The following is a 21,183-nucleotide window of genomic DNA, read 5'->3' as shown; positions in this document are numbered from 1 at the left end:
ATCTCTCTTTTGAACCGAAAACAGTGTGGGCCCTAAACCCTACGTACACCACACGTGCAGAACGTGTCCACTGCTTATCTCTGCTGCTTCCTCCTGCCTGAGTCTCTCCCAACTCGCCCCAGCGACAGTCACTTCCTAACGACCTAAACCGCTCGCTGGCTTGGCTTTCACTGGGAGCCATTGAGGCAGGAAATGGGACAACTTGCGGGACACCCCTGCTTTTGAGAAGTCACCACAACTGTCCTTAGTATGTCCCCGTGCAGGGATGACTGCCACATGGAAACCGTGGACTCAGAGAACATCTAATTGTCACACACATGACAGCCATAATGGAGGGCTGTGCAGTCATCATGGAGGGGGACCCACGAGTCCCAGGCTCATTCGAGGAGTAAGGCCTGTTCTTCACCCCCAGTCTTACACGTCAGATGCCACCCCTGGCCCACTACTGAAGCCTTTCCTGAAACCTTCTCCAGAAGCTTCTCTGAGGCAGAGAAGACTGCTGCACGCAGTCACAGGCGATCCCTGTGCAGAGGCTCTCTCTCACTGGCCGGAGGGTCCAGGACACAGGCGACTGGGAGCGTCGTTGCGCATCCGGGCTCTGACCTCCGTCTGCGCCCCCACCCCGTGTCTCAGCATTCCCAGCACTTCTCGGGGAACCCTCTCTTACTTCAGGGACTGCCTCTAGTAGCCGAGCTTTCTTCAGTCCATGGAATTCCTTTCTCTTCAATGGACCAAAGAGAACCGTGCTCTTCAGCCTTGCACCCATCACAGAGACGTGACACACAGCCGATGGCCTTTCCAAACCTCCTGTTTGAGCAGGAACGGAGAGGAACCTGCTCCAGGAGTGCAGAACAAGGCAGCGTGTGGCAGAAGAGCCAGGTGACGGCAGTGCTGCTCGGGGGCGTCACCGAGGCTCTGCGAGACTTCTGCTTGAGTCACACACACAAACACTGTACACAGGGTTGCGATCCAGACTTCTAGAAACTGTGTCTGTAGGTCACAGACAACAACACTGAAGAGTGCTGGGTCGCGTGATCCTGTGATCCTGTACGAGGATCACGTAAGGTCTGTTCCCGCGGAGTCCCCGGGTGCCGATGCCAGAAGCTCACACACAGGAAGGAAGACCCACAGGCAGTGCCACCGAGGCAGGGTTCAGCACTATCCCTGCAGGGCAGGGCGTCTCCCTCTGCCACAACCCAACCAATTTACATTTAAAACAGACTCCCTTTCATTTCGCACCTGGTTCTAAGAAATAATAGCAAGAAGACTCCAAATGTCAATCTGGCCGAGGCAGAAGCACAGCTCTTCACAGCCGCCCGGAGCAGGCCGGCTGCTGTTCTGAAGGCGGCCCTTGGAGAGCAGAGCAAACGGAAAATGGACTAGCTCATGCTTCCACAGCTTGGCACATGACCCGACATCGCCTGTGAGCTATCCTGGGGACAGCAGCTGCAACACCCTCATCTCTCAAACCCCCTTCTGAAAATTCATTCCCTGCATGGAGTGTTTTTCCAAGCTTGATTCATGCAGTCAGTGGCAAGCAGGCGTGTTTACTATTCTACTAAGATGATACGTGCACTGTGAAACTGCAGCCACCATTCATACGACATCACTGTTATTCACGCCTTCCATTTAACTATTTTTGCGCTCTAAGTACTTAAAAGTAGCAGTTTCTGTCCTCCGGATGACACACACAAACTTGGGGCCACAACAACACCCAGTCGCCTCCGGCTCACACCCCAGGAACTGCATGCAGTCACTGCGAGCCTGGTCACAGCTGGACAGCACAGGAGCACAGCTGGTGCAGGTCAGCACCGCACACCTGCTCCTGGTGTTGGTTATGTGGTCAGTGAAACTGTCAGTTCACCTGGGTCAGTGATTTTATTTTGTAAAAAGAATAACTGTCCATTCATCATGAAATCAGAAAGTTACAATAACTGTCAGACATCCCAAATGAAAGAAGCCCAGAGAACTCGCGACCTTTGCTCAACCCAGCTCTGCCCAGTGCCGTCCACACCCTTCCGGTTCTTGGGATAAAAACCTCAGTGTGGTTCTCAATGCCCTTCTCTCAGGCTCCAAGTACAATCTGAAAGCAAACCCTTCAGAAACACAGAACAGTGTTTCTCTCTCCTGCCCCTCCTGGTCTTCATCATAACAGCCTGGACAGTCCTGCTAACACTCACACTGGCTACGGCTCTGGGACTCCTCCTCAGACACACGGACGCCCCAGCACCCGCCTGCTCCTCCTGGGCTCTCCTGCTCGCTGGGCGCCACCCCCTCAGGCCACTCCTGCCCCACCAACGCTGGCTGAGGCCCTGCCTGAGATCCTGACCTCTGGCGACAGTCACCATCTCACCTCCAAGTCCCCACTCAGCCTCTCACCATGTTTCTGAACAAGTCCCACGGGAATAGCCCATCTACGCTTCACATCTCATTCGGCTGCTCTCAAGCCGGACCGCATGCTTAGTGCTGCAACAAGGACCGATGGGCAGGCCTGGCGACAGTCACTGTTTGGCCGTCACGGCTGAAGTCTGCTGACCCTGAGCAGAAGAAAGGCTGCTGACCGGGGCAGGCCTGCCGTGAGCTGGGGTGTGGCAGAGGCCAGCTGTGGTGTCGACAGAAAACGGGAGGGAAGCGTGCTGTCTCCAGGACTGCAATGATGGGGTCATCACCTACAACCACAGGGAAAAGACTAACCCAGCTCTAGACGTGGACCACCTAATCGCTGAAGAGTCTGATACATTTTCACACTGACTTTTCTACTTTAGAAGACACATTTTTAAATAAACATCAGTGTTTAAGACCCAGCTGAAAGACTGCGAGCTTCTCATGTCATGTATCAGGGTCCGACCCTGGGGCTCCTGCACCTTACGAGAGTATTGCCGTGACATGTCCCCGCTGATGTGACATGTCCCACGCACACACGTGACCGCTGCACGCTGACCACGAACAGTGCCATCAGCAGCTCCTGACCCTGCCCACTTCACGTGGCAGGCCACGTCCTGGGCCCCCGGGAGGCCCTGGGCTGCCCTCAGTCCTGCTCTTCAGCCCGTCACTGTTGCTCACCCTCAGGGACCCCCTTGTGCACAGAGGACACCCAGAGAGCTGGGATTTCAGGGCCCCTGTGATCAGAGGTACTAGCTGGAGATCTGATATCTGCACTTCAACCTGCAGACAAGCAGGGCTCCTAAGCTGTCCCTGACGGCCTTGCCCTGTGACCTCTGAGACCCAGACCGTCTCTCCTGGAATGCTGTCTGTTCAGTCCCAACTGCAGAAGCCGGCCAGCCCTGTGTGCGCAAGGCTAGCCCTCTCCCTCTCCTTCTGTGTGTGCCATGATCCTGCAAACTCACTTCAGCTCAACTCAAAGAAAAGGCACAGTAAAAGTTAGCCGTCGAAATAAAAAACAAACCATAAGCAATCTTGAATGCTGGAAGTGAACACTGTAAGATTTTTTTGTACAGGAAATCAGGTAAGAAAGTCAGAAACTGTATCAAATTCCCACAGAGCAGGAGCCGGGCTGTGAGGAAACAGGCTGACCGATGTGGACAGAAATAAAAAGAATCAGAACAGTCTTTCAGTCACCCACACAGGCTCCGTCTATGATAACAGGGTGTTCTGCACACTGGCGAGAGGACGACGTGGACAGAAGAGCTGCCGTGCCGACCATGGCTTCGCTCAGATGAAGCGCTCCCGGTCACTCGGGAAGGTGACCACCGTCTCCGGCCCTGACTTCCCAGACTTCAGCGGACTCTGATGTCACTGCCTCCTGCTGTGAACTCAATCTAATAAGGCAACCCCGACAGCCTGCTTGCTGGCCCCGGGGGCGATGGGGCTCCCTGAAATCCGGAACCACACCGTGGTCTCTCCTGCACAGACCAGCCGCGTCCCAGCTACGCTGCTGTAAGCTGCAGAAGGCCGGGGCAGGAGGTGGCACTCAATGAACAGTAGCTGATGAAGAGCTCACCCATTTTCCCGATTAGTAATTACGAAGCACACGCTCTGTGTACAGTCCTGGGGCCTCTAGGGACAGAGCAGGGTGCTGGCCTCACAGGGCTGTGCTCAAGCGTGGGGGACGTGCCATCAACCCCAGGCCAGAGTGCTTGAGCGAAGACTGCCCTGGAACACGGCTGGGGTGGAGAGCGCCCGCAGAGGGGCAGCGGGCATCTGGGAAGAGCCTCGTGGTGAGCTGAGCTTCCGGGAGAGCAGATGGTGCAGAGCTGGCCCTGGGGATGGTGCAAGAAACCTGAGGGAGTCCCGTCAGGCCAGCAGGTCCTAATGCAAGAGGACACCGTGTGTTTGAGAAACGGGGCACTAGAGCAAGGTGGGTGGCGTGTGAGTGCGTGTGCATGTGTGTCCGTGCGTGCATGCACCCCACACCTGGAGAAGGGCCTCACAAGGGCCCTGCCTGCCCTGAGCTCCCAGGTGCTCACTGCGTCCTGCTGTTCTGGAAATACCACCTGCTGTGTCAGAACCGGCGGCCACTGCTGGGGAGCACAGGCATGTGCAATGGGCTTGGTGTGTGAGGACGTGTGGACAGCAGAGAGGACAGGAATTGTGGCAGTGCTGGGTGGGACACAGAGGAAGGAAGGAGGGAGGACTGGGGTTCTGAGAGACCAGGCCTCAGCGCAGGTGAGGAGGGAGGAGGAGCCGTGAAGACACAGGAGCAGCTGAAAATGCGAGGCATACACTCAGGGCTCTTCTGTAACAGCACCGCCCCGCCTGCTGGACACGCATGAGGCCAGGTGTCAGGCTCCCCGGGGGATGCCTGTGCTCACCATGGCTGTCACCTGTACCTCAGCCTCTCAGCTGTCGAGTGGGGAGACAGCGCTTGTTTAGCACTGGGTAATGGGGCGAGCGGGGAGTCAGGCACCCCCCACCCCTACTGCGTCTGTGCACAGGGATGTGATGAGGCAGCAGCCCCGAGCCTGGCGACTGCCAACAAAATGACGTGTACTGAGCAGGTGGCATCACGCCTGGCACGTGCGATACGTCCATCAAAGGTTTAACAGTTGTCAAAAAAAAAAAAAAAAAAGGTTTAACAGTTGTCATTCAAGAACCAGGTTGAAAATGCGCACTCACGTGCTCTGAAAAGGGGGGTGTCATCCTGGCTCTGGAAGGAGCGGCTGTGCGCACCAGGCAGAAGGCAGAGCGGGGTGCAGCGTATGGGCGCAGGGCCCTCTGACAGACGCCCTAGCCCTCTCTGTCCGACCCTCAGCAGCGTCTACGCTCACATGGTGGGGAAGGCAAAGAGGACTGAGCAGGGCCCCTGCGGGTCCTGACCTCTCAGCCAGACACAGAAAGGGGCGGCTTACAGCCCAGGAATGGTACTGAAATGGGGCTTCCATATCGCTCTGGCAGGGGGGAGAGTGGGTAGAAACAATACTGACACCCCACACAGGAGGACATCCAATCCTGCTCCAGCAGTGGCAGTTCCAAGTCAGGCTATCTGTCCACTGGTTAAAGCTGCTCCATGGACGGCACCTGCCCCAGTGTGCCAGCTTCCCTGGGAGTTCAGGATGACCCTGCTGTACAGGCCGCACACTGCTTATCTCCAAGTGTGAACAAACACTTCCTGTGCACTGAGGCTGCCAGGCTCGTATCTAGACTGTCTCACCCTCGCTCCCACGTAGGGTGCGGCCCAGGTGATGCTAGTGTGCCCGGAGCAGAGATGTGCAGAAGACTGGGGCACAGGGTCAGTCTTCTGAGGTTCAGAGGCTAGACTGTGCTGCACCGAACATACAGCCTACCGTGCCATTGCTCTGGTCCACGGTGACCAATGCCGGGCCCCGGACACACAGTGCCACGGGAGTGCACAGCAGGGGCAGTGCCCCCAGCTGCCGTGACAGCGACGAGCACACAGACGAGCGACAGCTCGCATGCAGCAGGACGTGCTGACATGGGCATTCCCATCTGACCGGAGAGTTGCTGCCACACTGACCTCTGCGGATTGTCCATGCCTGACGCTCCTGAACACAGCCCTGCTCTGACCCCCATGCGGCACAGACCTTGTCGTGGCGGCCTGACCACTCACCACCGAGAGCGCAGGAGGAGGGGAATGGTGACCCACACGAGAAAGGGTCCCACAAAGTGCACTCACTGCGACGGGACAGACGTCAGTCCTCAGCAACGCGAAGGTGTCAGTATCAGTTTTTATGGATTTTGTTTTCAAAAAAAGGAAGGAAAAGGAGGTTTTCTTTCAGCATGTGAGCAGCACTGTGGAGGGCCAGGGTGCCCATCAAACATGGGGTGCCTGTTCTAGAAAGCAGTATATTCAAACCAGTCTCCAGAATACGTTGTTCAGGCCCTGGGGAAAAAACAAACAAAAACAAAACCAGTCCGCCCTCCCTGATGTGGGTAGAGAGGGGAGAAAGTGGACGTGCCGCTGGGCAGCCCGCCGCCCTTCCTGCAGGCTCCGTGGGCTGCACTCCTGTTGTGTCTGTGTTATGTGAAGTCTGCAGCTGACCCTGTGAGTGGAAGCCCGGGGGGAGGGGTGCTGATCTCAGGCCACAGGCTAGTTAATATTCAGATTGCAGCTTGTCACCTCCAGATGGTCTTCACCGGCTCTTGACCTAACGTCTCCTTGTGGAAGTCTCACTGGCATTTTCAAATCCACGTGCCAGAAACACACCCTCAGCTTCCATTACAACACCACACCCCCACCCTGCCCATTTCTCCCCACGGCCACCGTCCCAACTCCTCAGAGTTTCTGCTGGAGTCCCCTCTGCTGTGGCAGCCCTGCCACCCACGTGGGTTCTGCCCGCAGACACCCAGTGTGGTCCTCCAGAAGAGCACCCAGAGCGACCCTCTTCCAGCCGGGGCACTGGCTCCCTCTCTCCTTATGTCTGAGAGCCCCACCTCGCACCAGCATGGCCGCACACCGGACATCACACGCAGGTTCACGCAGTCCACGCTGATCCTCCATTGGGAGGCCCCACATCCCAGGTCAAGGTGCTAGCAGAGCTGGTCTGGGGAGTCCTTTCCCTGTCTCGCAGATGGCCACCCTCTCGCATGTCCTCAGATGGAGAGTACCTCTGGTGACCATGTGGGAACCCAGGCACCTCACTAGGGCCCACCTCAAGTGCCACCACGCTGGGGGTCAGGGCTTCAGCATGGATCTGGTCCACAGTCCCACCCCACCAGGGAGCAGAGCAAAGGCCCTACACCATGAGGACGCCTGTCCCCTCCCTGGTGACCCCGACACCCTCCAGGCCACACCAGGACACGTGGCCGCAGGCTCTAGCTCCGTCCCCGAGGCCCTGCCCTCTCCCTGCAAAGCCTGTCCCCTCACTGCCTGTGGGCTGGCCTCGCTTCCACATCAGACCTCTCTGCTCCTGCCCCAGGTGCCCAGCAAGCATGGACACAGGGATGGATGGATGGATGAGTGAGGCTGAGGCCTACAGGCCGAGCGCAATCTTACATCAGCAGTGACCTTCCTACAACTCTGAAAGTAGATCTATGTCCAAAACTGGGCCCCTTCTAAGTGCTGTTTGTTCCCCAGAATAATGTAAAATAAAACATGTCAAGTGGAAAAAGGAAGCAGAGTGGGGGTGGGTTATGAAAGGGAGTTATTTAGAGCTGGCTGGTGAGGACTTATCTCTCCACCTCGGTTTCGCTCGTGTTTGGTTTCATTATCCTCGCAGGGAAGCTAAATGCAGCCTTTTGTTGGGCCCGGACACCACAGGAAGCCTGAGAGGCCCAGAGATGGGCGTTGCCCGTCCGGAGAGCTGGGGTCAGGGCAGCGTGGGGTCAGGGCAGCGTGGGGTCGGGGCAGCCTGGGGTCGGGGCAGCCGGGATCAGGGCAGGGCTCTGTGTGCAGTGAGAGCTCACATTCTAACCTGCGGCCTCCCTCCCAGGTGTCCCGACTGCCAGCTATGAATCAGAAGAGGCAGTGTGAGCAGCACCGTGGCCTGCGAGAGCCAAGCACGGAACAGGCGTGCTGCTCACCAGTCTGTGCTCATTGACTCCGTGACTCCACACTCATCTCTAAAGAAAACGTGAATGCGGCCTCCACACCTAAGGAGCGAAGGGCAGGGAGTACGGGCACCTAAACGGGCTGCGTGCCAGCCTGCATGGCGCCCTGCCCTGACAATACCCAGGTGCCCAGGTGGGTGGAGGGATGTGGTCAGAGACCTTTCCGACACAGATGGAGAGAGGGCCTCTCCCTGGTGGAAGAGTGGACGCGAAGGTGCTAAGCAAAGACCAAAACTTTGACTTGGGACGAAGACGGGTGGCATGCTCGGTCCAGGGCGACACGAGAGGCTCTCTGCACGTCAGGGGGTTAGAATGCAGCCTGAGTGCTGGGGACACAGGGCAGGGTTTCAGGACAAAGGGCAGGCAAACAGGCGTCCCCCCTCCCCCCAGAGCAGAGCAGGAAGGGGTAAGAGGAGAGGCTGGAAAAGTCCAGTCCGTGGCCCCTTGTCAGGGTGGAGGACATTCAGACACCATTAAGGTCACTGACACGAGAGGAGCTGCTGGAGACGGTAGGTTGTCACAGGAATGGTGCGGCCAGGACGCATGGCAGGACAGGGAGCTGGAGCCCAGCTGCAGGTCTGGGTGTGTGTGTGTGGGGGGGGGGAGCGCGTGGGGACGAGGTACACTCTGTTTACAGAATGCCTGCTGGGGGGAGTGGCTGCCCAGCATGGGGGAGTGCACCACCGCTGAGATGCCCCAGAGGCCAGGACAGAGGGACTCGCTGGTGTCACAGGGGCCTCGTAGATGACTCACACTTTCACCATGACCCGAGGCCGTGCTGTGCGGCCAGAGCAGCTACGTGCCACTGGACTGAATCAGGGGAAGGCGGTCACCACGGGCCACTTCACTGGGATGGGCAGCAGCTGAGGCAGGGTAGGGATGGGGACAGTCTCTCCCCAGCGCTCAGTGACCAGCGAGGAGAGTGGGAGCTGCTTAGCAGCTGGTCCAGACAGTCTACACATGCACGCTGTAGACGGTGACTGCCCGCCCGCCCCCAGAACCAGCTCATTTCAGCTCCCATGACTCTGGGGCGGCTCTGTCCCACTACACCTGGCTCCTCAAGGTCCATGGCTCTGCCAGCACCGTGCATGAGCACCTGCAGACAGCACGAACCTCTTCTCTGACACCCAGTCCGGGCCTCCACGACAGCCACGCTCCACTGGGTCATCACCACGCTGGGTACTGTGCTGGCACAGACGAGAGCCTGACCAACACAGAGACCAGCTGCCCAGGCAGCGTCTGGCTCCCAGCAAAGCAGGAAGTGAGGAAGGAGGCTGCAGGGAACAAACGTGAACTTTGGAATCAAACAAAGGTTCTCATTCTGGTTCCACCCTTCGTAAACTGTCCCCTAAGGCAAATCAGTTTGCTGTGAATACAGCTTCTTCCCTGTGTGGCCACCTGGCCAGGTTCTGTGTCTATTACACCTAAGCAAACAATGGGGACACCATGACCACCCAGGGCAGCTTCTGGGGAAGCAGACGAGGTAAGAGTGGTGAGCATGCAGACATGACAGGGCTAGCTAGGCCCGACCTACTATTCTTAGGGGCTCACGCTCCAGACCTCCACTGGAGGGCAGAGGACGGGAGTCAGTGGTGGCCTGAGTAGACAGATGGCTCTGGCTGAGAACAGTGCCTTCTGCAGCGTGGTCCCTGAGAACCTAAGCAGAATCCCCTGCCGCCTCCCTCATGAAAACACAAAGCAAACAGACACACAGACACAGACTCCCGTGCCCACCCAGCTGGGTCAGCGACGGTGCAGGTCAAAGCAGCCCCTGGTCAGGGACCTCACACCCAGGAGTGTCTCGGCTCAGCTGCTGTGGGCACCTGACCGCCTCATCGGGGTCCCCATGCAGTAGGCTCTCTCATGGAGGCTGTGACCCATGGGGGCTGGGAGGTGGAGGGGTGGGCGAGAGTCCAGATGTATAGAAATCAGGCGCGTGGCCACGGCCAGCACTGTCCCCTTCGCTCCGCACCACTTTCCTCACGTGCAGGTGCCAGCAGCAGGGTCGGCTGCACAGCGTAGGCTGAGCTAAGCCCACAGGTACCACAGTGTCTCTGAGAAGGACCTGGCCAGGTTCTCCCCAGGTCAGATGTGGGCAGGCGGCTATCCATCTCCCCTCTTTCCTTGTGTAGTGCCCACGCCCAGCCTCGAGGCTTGTTTACTTTTCCACAGAGAGGTCGTGAAACCACAGCTCTGCTCCCCAGGGCCTCTGGCGAGCAGAAAAGATCCATGCCTTTTCTGCTATACAGGACACGCCAGAGGCACAGGCCAGACCCACTGGCTGAGCGCCCATGGAAGGGTCACGCCCTTGGAGGGACCAGACCACAGCAGCACGAAGGACCCTGCTGGCTGATACGCACTGGGAGACTAGTTCAATAAAACGTGACTTCCTGGATTTCTATTTCCACTGCCTACTGCTTTAGCTCCTCAGTCAGAGAGTGACGAAGTCCCACCAGGTCCTGAAGCTACCATGTCATTCGTTACTATGATCATCTGAGTGCCACGTGATAGTAAAATACCAAGGGAACCATTGTCACACCCTCTTGAGGTGCTTTTTAAAAGGAATGTCCTTTTTATGAATAAGACATTCCTGAGCACAGCACAGTCTGGTGACAGTGTCCCCAGGAAGGTGGGCAAGCAGCCTGCAGTCAGGTGTCTGGAGGGGACATGAGTCAGACTCCTGCAAGGCAGGGACCACACCACAGGTCACTGGAGGGCCCGTCTGGGACCTGGGGCAGCTCAGGCAAGGAGCAGAAGGAGGCTGACTCACGGGGCTGGCCAACCTGCCCCACCAGGCGACACCAGGCAAGCTGGAGCTTGGGTTTCAGTCCCTGCAGCTGTGGGCGTGCCCAAGGCCACCGACACACATTTCAGCAGGAGGAGACCAAGCTTCTGCAGACAGCCCTGCGCCTGGATGAAACAGTCTTCAAATGTTAACAAAGTTTACTTTTTCCCTCTAATTATGTTAATTGGAGGGTTGTTCCCCTTCAGAGTCCCTACACCTAATAGACATGTGCACCGTTCGCTGCTGGATTCGTACACGTATGTACCAAGCACAGGCTTGGCACAAGACAGACGGCTGACAGGCTAACCTTGCCTCCAGGACTTTGAGAGCTGGTGGTAGAAAATACACTGCATCGTGGTAAGTGGCACAGATACAGCAGTGGGGGACAGTCCTGCCAGGTGGAGGGTGTGGGGCGGAGGCACTCCTTTGGGGGGGGGGGGCAGGTCAGAGGGACTCAGACCAGGAAGGTTCTAGGGGGAAATGTCAGACCTGGAAAGTAATCTCCTTAAAATGCAGCTGGAATCGCCCACTTCCCTATTTAAATATGAAAATTTTCCTAAGTTAAAAACAAATACAGCATAAACACTGTGCTCAACTGTTCTCAGAAATATTTGGTTCATGAAAAACCTCAGGACCCAGTCACACCTGTGCCCCAGCTCCCCGGGGGACATCATGGGCACGTCTCACCAATCCAGACCAACTGGGGAGACCCGTCAAAACCACCTGAGAGACAGACCCACCACCCTCGAGTATGCGAGATAATGAAGCAGGCTTGACGAGGCTGCCTCAGAAATCCTGTTGTAAGAGTGGGTTTTAAAGGTGTGACCGTAGCCAGCATCAGCACCGGTCCAGGCCCAGGTCCAGGCCCAGGCCCAGGTGAGGCTGCCTGCGGCCACTGTCTACGTGCACTTGAACTAGAGGCGGTGCGTTCTCTTCTCTCAACACACACCTGAGTTCTAACACTGCTCCTTTTCTAACAGATCCAGTGGGAACTACAAGGAGCCATAAATACACGTGAGGTTGGCAGGGGTCCTGTCTGGGGTTTCGACTTCCCAGTGAGCCGAGTGGGACTTGTACCCCAGGCTGCGGTGCACAACCTCATCCCCACACTGCGCTAAGACAGCTGGACGGAGGGAATGTGCAAGTCTTTCTATAGGAATTCAAGGTCATCAACGTTTTCCTGAGAGTCACATTAAAGACAGCATTTTACTGTGTTTCATCCAAAAAAGGTTTGTTTTGGTTTACTATGAAATCTATGGTTCAAAGGTCCGTAACTCTACTGGTCTCTGAAAATACCCCAAACTCGATGAAAAACTTGTGGTGTCAAAATGCAACTTTATGGAGGAAGAATCTATAGCCAAAACGTCCCCAGGACAGGAGAGAGCAAAGGGGCACAATCACCCCAGGTGGAGAATGGACCTTAAGTCACTGACTTTGGCTTCGGAGGGGGCGTGGCCTCATCTCATTGTCCTTGTCCCTGGGCTCCACCCTTCCTGCTGTCCACTCTCAGGCCCTGGGTCAAGACTGCTCATGCATCACACAGAAATTCATTCCAACCACCTCCAACTGTCCTTTCAACATCAGTTTCTCCTGACTCCAAATAGTTATGCTTCTCATCTTCTAAGAAACCAACATTCCCCATTTCTACACATTAGAGATCAAATTCCTCGTCACAAAGCCGAGGCTCCGCACTGTTGTCCCCGTCGACCCTTCTGGCCAGCACCCCCAGGCTCCTGTGGTCTGCAGGCGAGGAGGACATCCACAGCTGGCCTCTCCTTGTGTCTCCGCACCCTCCAGTCCACACTTGTCTGCAGCGGATTCTCTGTTGTCCCAGCACTTCAGTTACAATCCCTGGCGTTTGAGCAGCAGCTTTGTGGTCAGAGGAGATCACAGCGCTCAGGGCTGCACACGTGCCTCTGCCCTCTGGCCCTCTGGCCTCCCGCAGCCCCTCACCACACCAGCATGGGCACTGCTTTGCTGTCGGGGCTGAGCCCTCGTCCTGGAGGGAGATGGCGGCCCCAAGCACACAGATGTGCACGCTGCGCACCTCCCGTCCCGTCCCGTCCCGTCCCTCACCTGGCCGCTGTGGCTCTATAACTGGGGAGTCAAGTGCAGGCATCGAAACACTCACCTCATGGCTGTGTAACAATCTGAAGGGCCCTGGTCAGGGGTGCAGGGGATAGAGTGTTGTCCTGGAGCACCCAGGGTGCCAGCTCAAGCCCAGGGTTGGGGGCTCAACCCCAAAGTCATGGGTCTAGGCCCCGATCGGGGCAAATATGAGAAGCAATCAATGGCACAACTACTAAGCGGAATGAGTTGATGTCCCCCCCTCATTCCCCCTTCCTCTCTTTCTTCTTTTATTTCTCAAAAACATTAAATCGCCACTTCAATTTGAAAGTGAGAGCTTTGTCCTTATTGAAAAATAGGTCAATGATGACAATGCAATGTATTTTTTTTTAAACCAATAGCCAACAGAAATGCAAAACCACTGATACCCACAGGGGACTGTTTCCCTAGATAAGATGCAAATCACGTATTTGTAGGTAAAACCCTACATTTTCTGAATAGAACAAATGCAAGAGGAGGTTTCCGAGACTGCAGGATGCTGAACACGCAGAACCCGCAGCCTGACCTCAGCTCTGGGACCAGCTGGGGCCGCGGGCATTCTCTTCTCACCCCAAGCCTGCTGCGAGCGCTGACATAGACATGCTCGAGATGTGGAACCGCCTCTCAACAATGAACTAAAAGAGCTGCTCACCTTCAACAGCATGAACAAAATCTTACCAAATACGTCCTCTGCCGTTTTTTTTCACAGGACATACACATCACAACTGAAGTACCAAACGTAAAAAAAAAATTTAAGAGAAAAAGAATTCAAGTCACATTGCTGTGTGCATCCACTCCAGCCCCCTGCAGCACCAGTCAGCAATTAACTTTCTAAAGTAAAATTCAACAAAACAAGTCCCAAACACCAATCTGACACAACCATCACCCCAGGCCAAGATCACGATTTCGTTAAGCAGATTCACTACAAATCAAATATAAAGAACAAATTCTTCTACTTGTGGAACATTTTTAAAGAAAAAAAAAATCCTATCTCTAAATTTATAAACAGGAATACAAAGCTACTTTTCCTAAAGTGACAACTTTTCTGCCTAAGTAAACCACAGCTAGCCTTACAAAATGCTAGAAATAAATGATTTATCATTGAACTCTAAATTACACTTTCAAAAGTTATCTCAAAACTCTGCAGTCAGTATTTCCTGTGTATACTCTATTAAAACCAGACATAATCAACAGCTACTTAAAACATACACACAAACTCATCCCAAGGTTTGTCTGAGCTCAGAATCCATCCCAGTGCCCTATCCTGATTCTCCGTCTACAGATTAGAGAGGGGCTGCTAAAATTTGCTTTGTCATCTGTTACACAAACCTGTTGCTGGTTTGTTTTCCACCCTTTGCTGTTTTGTGACAAACATTTCATTCATTTTCCTGATCAATGAGAGTAAAAGATTGTCCTGCATTGCAAGTAAATAATTAATTCAGGGTTAAATATAACCACATTCAAGATTTTTGCGCCGAGATACTGGAAATTGTTGCTGTTAAATATCACTAGTCCTACAGTGCCTGGACTTGCAGTGTGTCCGTAACCGCACACTGACAGTTCCAGGAGGAAGGACTGAGGACAGCCAGTTAAACCCTGTAACCGTCCAGAACAGTCAGTGACTACTCGCCTTCAGAAGAACGAAGCTCAAATGAAGGTTCTGTTTCTCCGGAACCTGAACAAGAACGTGCTCTCTTAACTGCAGGGCTGTGCTGTGTGATTTCCCCATAGATAGTTCTGGGCTGAATCATAGTGACCTCTGGCCTCAGGCCCCAGAATGTGGCTGCATTTGCATTAATCTTTAAAAGGCTAATTCAGTGAACATGGTGTAATGAGGGCAGACCCTGACCCAGTATTACTGGTGTCCTTACACAGAGAGACTACAAATAGAGACAAGACCATATGAACACAAGATGTCGTCGCCCACCCAGGGGACAGGCTGCAAACTGCCACCCCGCCCAGCCTCCCGCTGTCAGAGCCAGGAGAGTGGCTTCCCTGTGCGAGCCCCCATCTACGGAATGTGGTTGTGGCTGGACGGCACTTGCCCAGAACAGGCGCAGCAGTGGTTATGCTGAAGCGCACTCTGCTCCCCCAGCGGGTCCTTCGGGCGCTAATGCACGGCCCCGCTATGTATCCACTTCTGCCTACAGAGCCAGAGCCTGAGGGGCCTGCAGAATGTGGCAGTGAACCCTACAGTGGGAGAAGACGCTGGGGTCCTCTGATGGGCCAGCAGCATGGGGCCTCCACAGGGCAGGCAGCGGTCCTGCAGCCCCGTGCCAGCCCTCAGCCCCACCACAGAATGGCTCTGGTGCCCACACAGCCGGCAGGGCTGGGACAGGACATTTCCCAAAGGACCAGTCCTTGTCCCAGAGAGCAGCCTGTGTCTCTTCTGCTTCCTCCTCCTGCCTTTCTTATCCTCACCTCTCTCTTGCTTTGAATGTTGCCATGCTGTTTTAAAATCCACGAGAAAGAATACTCTAAAGCAGCTTTACTAGTTTCTGGAATAGAATCAGAGAGGATGACGTCCCTTTTCCACAGAACAGGTGACTGAAGGCATAAGTGTCTCTCCAATGCCATCAGCTTGAGGTGAGTGACCCCTGAAGACGGCATTCACCTGATAATACCTCAGGTTAGTCCACAGAGAACTGCTACTTTTGGAAAAACTTTAAAAACTTTAGAGAATCAAATGTAACCAAGACTAAAAGTTAGAAACCTATCTGATAATAGCTGCAAATATTCAATTATTAAATAAAGCATTTCCTTACCAATGTTGGGATGCTTTAGGAGACGGCAGATTCTAGCTTCCCTTTCCAGTTTCTGATGATCTGTTATAAAAACAAAAACAGAAAAATAAATCACAACTTCGGTAAAAAAAAGTTTAAGACAATCAAGAGTGTAACGAAATGAGATAAAGGCTGCACATTCACTTATCCTGTGATTTCGTCTGAAACCCAGTCATTTGAAGTTGGAGTTACATGAACAGGTAGTCTGTAACAACCTCATTGCACTCTTTTCCGTGGGCTTGGCGCCGAGGGAGTGACGTGACCCGGAACCCCGTGTCCTGCGCCCGCCCTCACGGCATGTCTGGGCATGAACCCAGAGCAGGGGACTCAGGTCTGGAGCTGGCCGCGCCCACACTGTCCTACAGAGACATGCTCATCCCGCTATGTCCCATGGCTGCTGTCCCAGGTCCCTTAGCCCTCCTCCCAGTACCCCTTTTCGGCCCCTGGGCCTGCGCCCCTCCCCACCGCCCTCCCCCCACTCCTCCCCGCCTCTCCCCGCGCTCCGCTCTGTCCTCCTCCCCGCCTCTCTCTCCGCCCCTCTCCACGCTCCTCTTCCCGCGCTCCTCCCCGGGCTCCCCCCCCTTTGCCCCCTGCCCCCCTCCACTCCCCCGCACTTCCCCAAGTCTCCAACTGCTTGTTCTTCTCCACCCTAGTTCCCTGGCCATTTAAAAACTTTTTTGATCCCTGTTTCCAGCTTCAGAAAAATACAAAAAAAAAAAAAAAAAAACTTTTTTGGGGGGGTTCCTTTCTCTTTTTTTAACTTGACTTATGGGGATGGCACTGGTTCCCAATACCAAACAGGTGTTACTCCATGTAACCCTCTGCACAGGCATCGTGCACTCTCCACCCCATCTCCCCTAGACCCTGCCCCCCATGGCCCCCACGCCCTTCCTTCTGGCTGCGGCCACCCCACCGCCAGCGTCTGAGTCAAGAGCACCCTCTCTGGCTCGCCCCCTCACCTCCCTCCCGCCAGCCCGCACCATGCTGTGAGGTGTGGGCCCTGGTAACCTGCCCTTTAAGAACTGTCAGAGCTCTTTCCCGTGTGTCGCGGTTCCCACGCACGTGATTATAACAGAAGCCACAGCCCAGCACAGGACTGGGGGAGGAGCACACACATGCGAGGATCCTGCGGAGGAGTGGCTGTCTGGCTCGGAGCCTCACGCAGATGCAGACCTGATGCTCCCCAGGCAGCCCTGGAAGACACACACCGCAGCTACAAACATGAGCACTACAGTGCATAGGGGCTGCGTCTCCCTGGATCATAGCATGAGTAAGTGGGGTCTGCCATTCAGCACTCATTATAACTAATGTAACAAATCAGCCTTAAGAGAACATGGGGGGCTCCAAACTGCCCCCCAAACACAGCCTACACCAACAGTCCTCACTGGGTGGTCCGGACCTCAGTGCCTTTGTCCGTGGGCAGGATGTGTTAACAGTTACTCTATTACAGCCGAGGACGTTTTAAATATATACTTAATTCATTTAAAAACAATAATGAGGCCCTGGCTGGTTGGCTCAGTGATACACTGTCAGCCCAGCATGTAGAAGTCCCAGGTTCGATTTCCGGTCAGGGCACACAGAAGCGCCCATCTGCTTCTCCACCCCTCCCCTTCTCCTTTCTCTCTATCTCTCTCTTCCTCTCCCACAGCCAAGGCTCCATTGGAGCAAAGTTGGCCCAGGCACTGAGGATGGATGGCTCCATGGCCTCCGCCTCAGGCACTAGAATGGCTCTGGTTGTAATGGAGCAGGGGTCCCCAAACTATAGCCCCCTGAGGTCATTTATAGAGCCCCCCCGCCGCACTTCCGGAAGGGGTACCTCTTTCATTGGTGGTCAGTGAGAGGAGTACTGTATGTAGCGGTGCCACAAAGCGCGGCATCACTCATGTACAGTACTACTTCCGGTGACGTGGGACGCATGCGTCACGGCTCCAGAAGTGTGTCATATATCACTTGTTACGGCCAGCAGTGACAAATATGGAATTGCACATTGACCATCTCGTTAGCCAAAAGTAGGCCCATAGCTCCCATTGAAATACTGGTCAGTTTGTTGATTTAAATTTACTTGTTCTTTATTTTAAATATTGTATTTGTTCCCGTTTTGTTTTTTTACTTTAAAATAAGATATGTGCAGTGTGCATAGGGATTTGTTCATAGTTTTTTTTTTATAGTCCGGCCCTCCAACGGTCTGAGGGACAGTGAAATGGCCTCCTGTGTAAAAAGTTTGGGGACCCCTGCAATGGAGTAATGCCCCAGATGGGCAGAGCATCGCCCCATGGTGGGCATGCAGGGTGGATCCCGGTCAGGCGCATGCAGGAGTCTGTCTCTGCCTCCCGCTTCTCACTTCAGAAAATTTAAAAAAAAAAAAAAAAACACAAATAATAATGAACCCACTATGTATTAGCATAAGTGATTATTTAAATTTAAAAACTTTCTCTGGAAATAACAGAAATATAAATTTGAATAGACTAGCATAAAACACCTGTATACAACTTACCCTGTAACAGATCACCTATTTCTAATCATGTATGCATCTTCCCCATGTGCACATACGTGCACACACACACTGATCTGACACACATGTAAACACGTACAGCCATGTGAATGCATGTTAATACTAGTGTCCGAGTGACTCTGCACCCATTATCTCTGAATCACCAAATGTGAAGACAGACACCCTCCGGCCAGACCACTGTCTAAAACTGCACATCTTTGAACTAAATGCAAATTCTTCAACCCTCCATCTCTTCATTCTTAAGAGAAGCTACTTCTAGAATATTCTTATTTAGAAATAATACAACTAGACACAAAACATAGATTTGGAAAGTGCACCAACACCATCTTCAAAACTGAAGTGCTGTATGTGAGCATATGGAATATGTTGCTTATAGATTTCACAGCTGTGTTGTGGAGACAGAAATATGCAAATACATATGCAAAGCCATGAGATATATAATAGAATCATTAGCATAGATTAATGTCCATATTAAAAATCTGATTCAGGTATAGTTATGTTAAGGAAAAACAAGGTAGTAAAAGACCTTTCTTGATCAAAGTGGTACTGAGTGACAGCTCAGAGAAGAGCATAATTACAGAATTCCGGTGGCCTGTCCCCATGGGCTATACTGGGCCCCTCCCCCCCCCAAACTCCTGTGCTAAAGTCCTAACCCTCGTACCTCAGAAGAGGACTGCACCTGGGGCTGGGGTTCTTAAATGGGTCATTAAGGTAAAATAAGGCCCTTACGGTGGGCCCGACTCTGATACAGCTGGTACCCTTCTAAGAGATTAGAAAGATGATTTGCAGAGAGGGGCGCCCACAGGAGGACACAGGCAGGGGATGGCCGCCTGCACACCAGGGAGAGGAGCCTCAGGAGGAACCAGCCTGCCGACACCTGGATCTCGGAATTCCAGCCTCCAGACTGGAGGAATGAATTTCTGTTGCTGAAGTGTGCGGTGCTGTTGATGGTAGCCCCGGAGAACGGATACACCTGCCCATGGATGAGCTCTCCACAGCTGCAGAGCAAACCACCACAACCACAGCAGCTACCAGAACAGCCAGAGGGTCAGGACCCTGTGCGAACCCGCTGCGCCCGGCAAGGTCTCCCAGGCGGCACACAGGATGGAGGCTCTGCCGCACACAGCACAGGGTCCCTGCTGTCCTGACTGGGGAGAACGTGCTTCCCTGCCACAGTCCTGGTGGCCGTGCAGCTCCCACGGGCTGTGGCTGGAGGCTGTCCTAGGCAGCAGATGCTGTTGGCAGGGCACCGTGCTCGTCTGTGTCACCGGGGACAGAGCCTGCTTTCCCAGATCACAGAGAGTTAACCACAGAAGCAACACTCCACTGGCTGGAGCGAGTCACTGGCGGGCCACTGCGCAGGAGAGGTGACCACATAAGATGGGACCCCTGGAGCCAGAAGCCCTGGGGAGTCTTGGGGCTGCGCTAGGGCACAGCTTCCTGCCACCCGCTGACCCAGAGCCCACACGCACAGGAGGCACCTCAGATGCCACCTGGACTGACTCGGGCTCCTTCTGAACTCTGAGAGGAAGAGTACCTGCTTCCATGTTGCAACCTTTACGCTGTCCAACAACGTCCTGCACAGGAATGAAGGGACCCCTACCCTGCGAGTGTACAGACCCCAGCCATCTGCCCAGTGTCTGTCTGCCACTGACACTGAGGACAGTTCCTGACTTGTGTTCATCCGCAGCCATGAGCAGGGCCTGCACTGGCCCCCCAGCAGCTGGGAGGGGGCGGGGAGCCGGGAGCTTGTTGGATCCCAGCGCTGTCCGTAGCCGCTCTGCCCGGAACACAACACCCCAGCGCAAGGGGTCACCCGCACCGCACGCCCCTTATAGCCCGGACTTGGGGAGTTGTACACGGGGGCTGTGACCATGCTCCTCCAGCGGTGTCCTGCAGTCAAAGCCAACACCTGGCCACCGTTCACCCACGGCTGACCGTGCACAAGCCCATAACCGTGCACAGAGCTTGCGCTTGATCTCCCTGTCCCTATCCTCATGTTACCTTCTTTTCCCAACAGTATTTTTATTTTTGAAAAAATGTATTGAAAAATGACAGATTCCAACTGAAAAACACATATATGTGACATTTTTTCAGGAAACAGCTGAAAACACTTTGCGGAGACACTGGCTGGCTGGACAAGCCTCTGTGGACAAGACATGGCCCAGTCACACCACAGGTCCTCCTGCAGCCTCGCAAAGGGACATGCCTGACTCCTCAGAACAGTTCCATAAATGGTAACATGCCCACGGAGTCGGGGGAAGATTCAATGGTTCTGATGAAAAGTTCACCTTTGGGAGAAAACACGAGGTGACTGTGTAAATGGCGTGCGCGCCCAGGTAGCTGTGGCAGAGGTGAAGTGGGTGCCGTGCACCAAGTGCACCGAGGAGCACAGCCCACTGTGGGGCTCTCCTGCTTCCCGCCTGCATGGCGGGTGGCCTCCACTCCCCAGCGTGCCCCCACCCATGATGCCCACTACGGGGAAGACGTGCCGTTCAGAATCCAGGCTACTTCCACTTCATGACGCGGTCCCTGGGCCTGGCGGTCACCCTCCTCCGTGCTGCGCCCACTCCAAGGCCGCACTGGGATTCCACAAGCTCCGGGCTCCCCGCCCCCTGCCCAGCTGCTGGGGGCTCAGTGCAGGCCCTGCTTGGAGCTGAGATAGGCACAGATCAGGCGCACTCTGAGCCACGTCATCTGCTCGTTCGTGCCCCAGGCTGGCACCTCTGCTGGCTGCAGCCCGGTCTCCCTGGCGTCCCTCCCTCCCCCAGCCCACGGTAACCGTTCTCGCAGCCACTCCCTGAACAGCCACCTCCCCAGAATCAGGAGGTGCAAGTCCTCACATTCAGCCCCAGTGGCTCACTTTCCACCACCCGTTCAATGTCTCCGAGGTAACTGACCTCCTTCCAACCATCAGCACCACCAGCCGCTGACCACCGCCGGCCTGGTCCGTGGTCCCCTCCACTGTCCACCTTCCACCTCTCCTCCAGCCATACAGACTCCCTAGACTCCCAGAGGTGCCCTGTGTC

General features: G+C 54.7%; 1 protein-coding gene across 9 annotated transcripts in view; it reads right to left on the bottom strand.

Annotated features, from left to right (window-relative positions):
• Positions 1-21,183, bottom strand: part of CAMK2D (calcium/calmodulin dependent protein kinase II delta) — a 131,007-nt gene that overhangs the window by 54,550 nt on the left and 55,274 nt on the right. For 7 of the 9 annotated variants that reach the window (XM_066233977.1, XM_066233980.1, XM_066233976.1 and 4 more), the window contains exon 3: positions 15,625-15,684. In XM_066233977.1, coding sequence (XP_066090074.1) covers positions 15,625-15,684 — 60 coding nt within the window. Of the gene's footprint in view, positions 1-9,081; positions 9,232-15,624; positions 15,685-21,183 lie in introns of those variants that run through there. The other 2 variants (XM_066233985.1, XM_066233984.1) reach the window with 1 other exon arrangement.

Source organism: Saccopteryx bilineata, chromosome 1 (assembly GCF_036850765.1).
Source record: "Saccopteryx bilineata isolate mSacBil1 chromosome 1, mSacBil1_pri_phased_curated, whole genome shotgun sequence".
Lineage (NCBI taxonomy): Eukaryota > Metazoa > Chordata > Mammalia > Chiroptera > Emballonuridae > Saccopteryx > Saccopteryx bilineata.
Note: the sequence above shows the minus strand (reverse complement) of the source record. Positions and strands in the feature narration are given on the sequence as shown.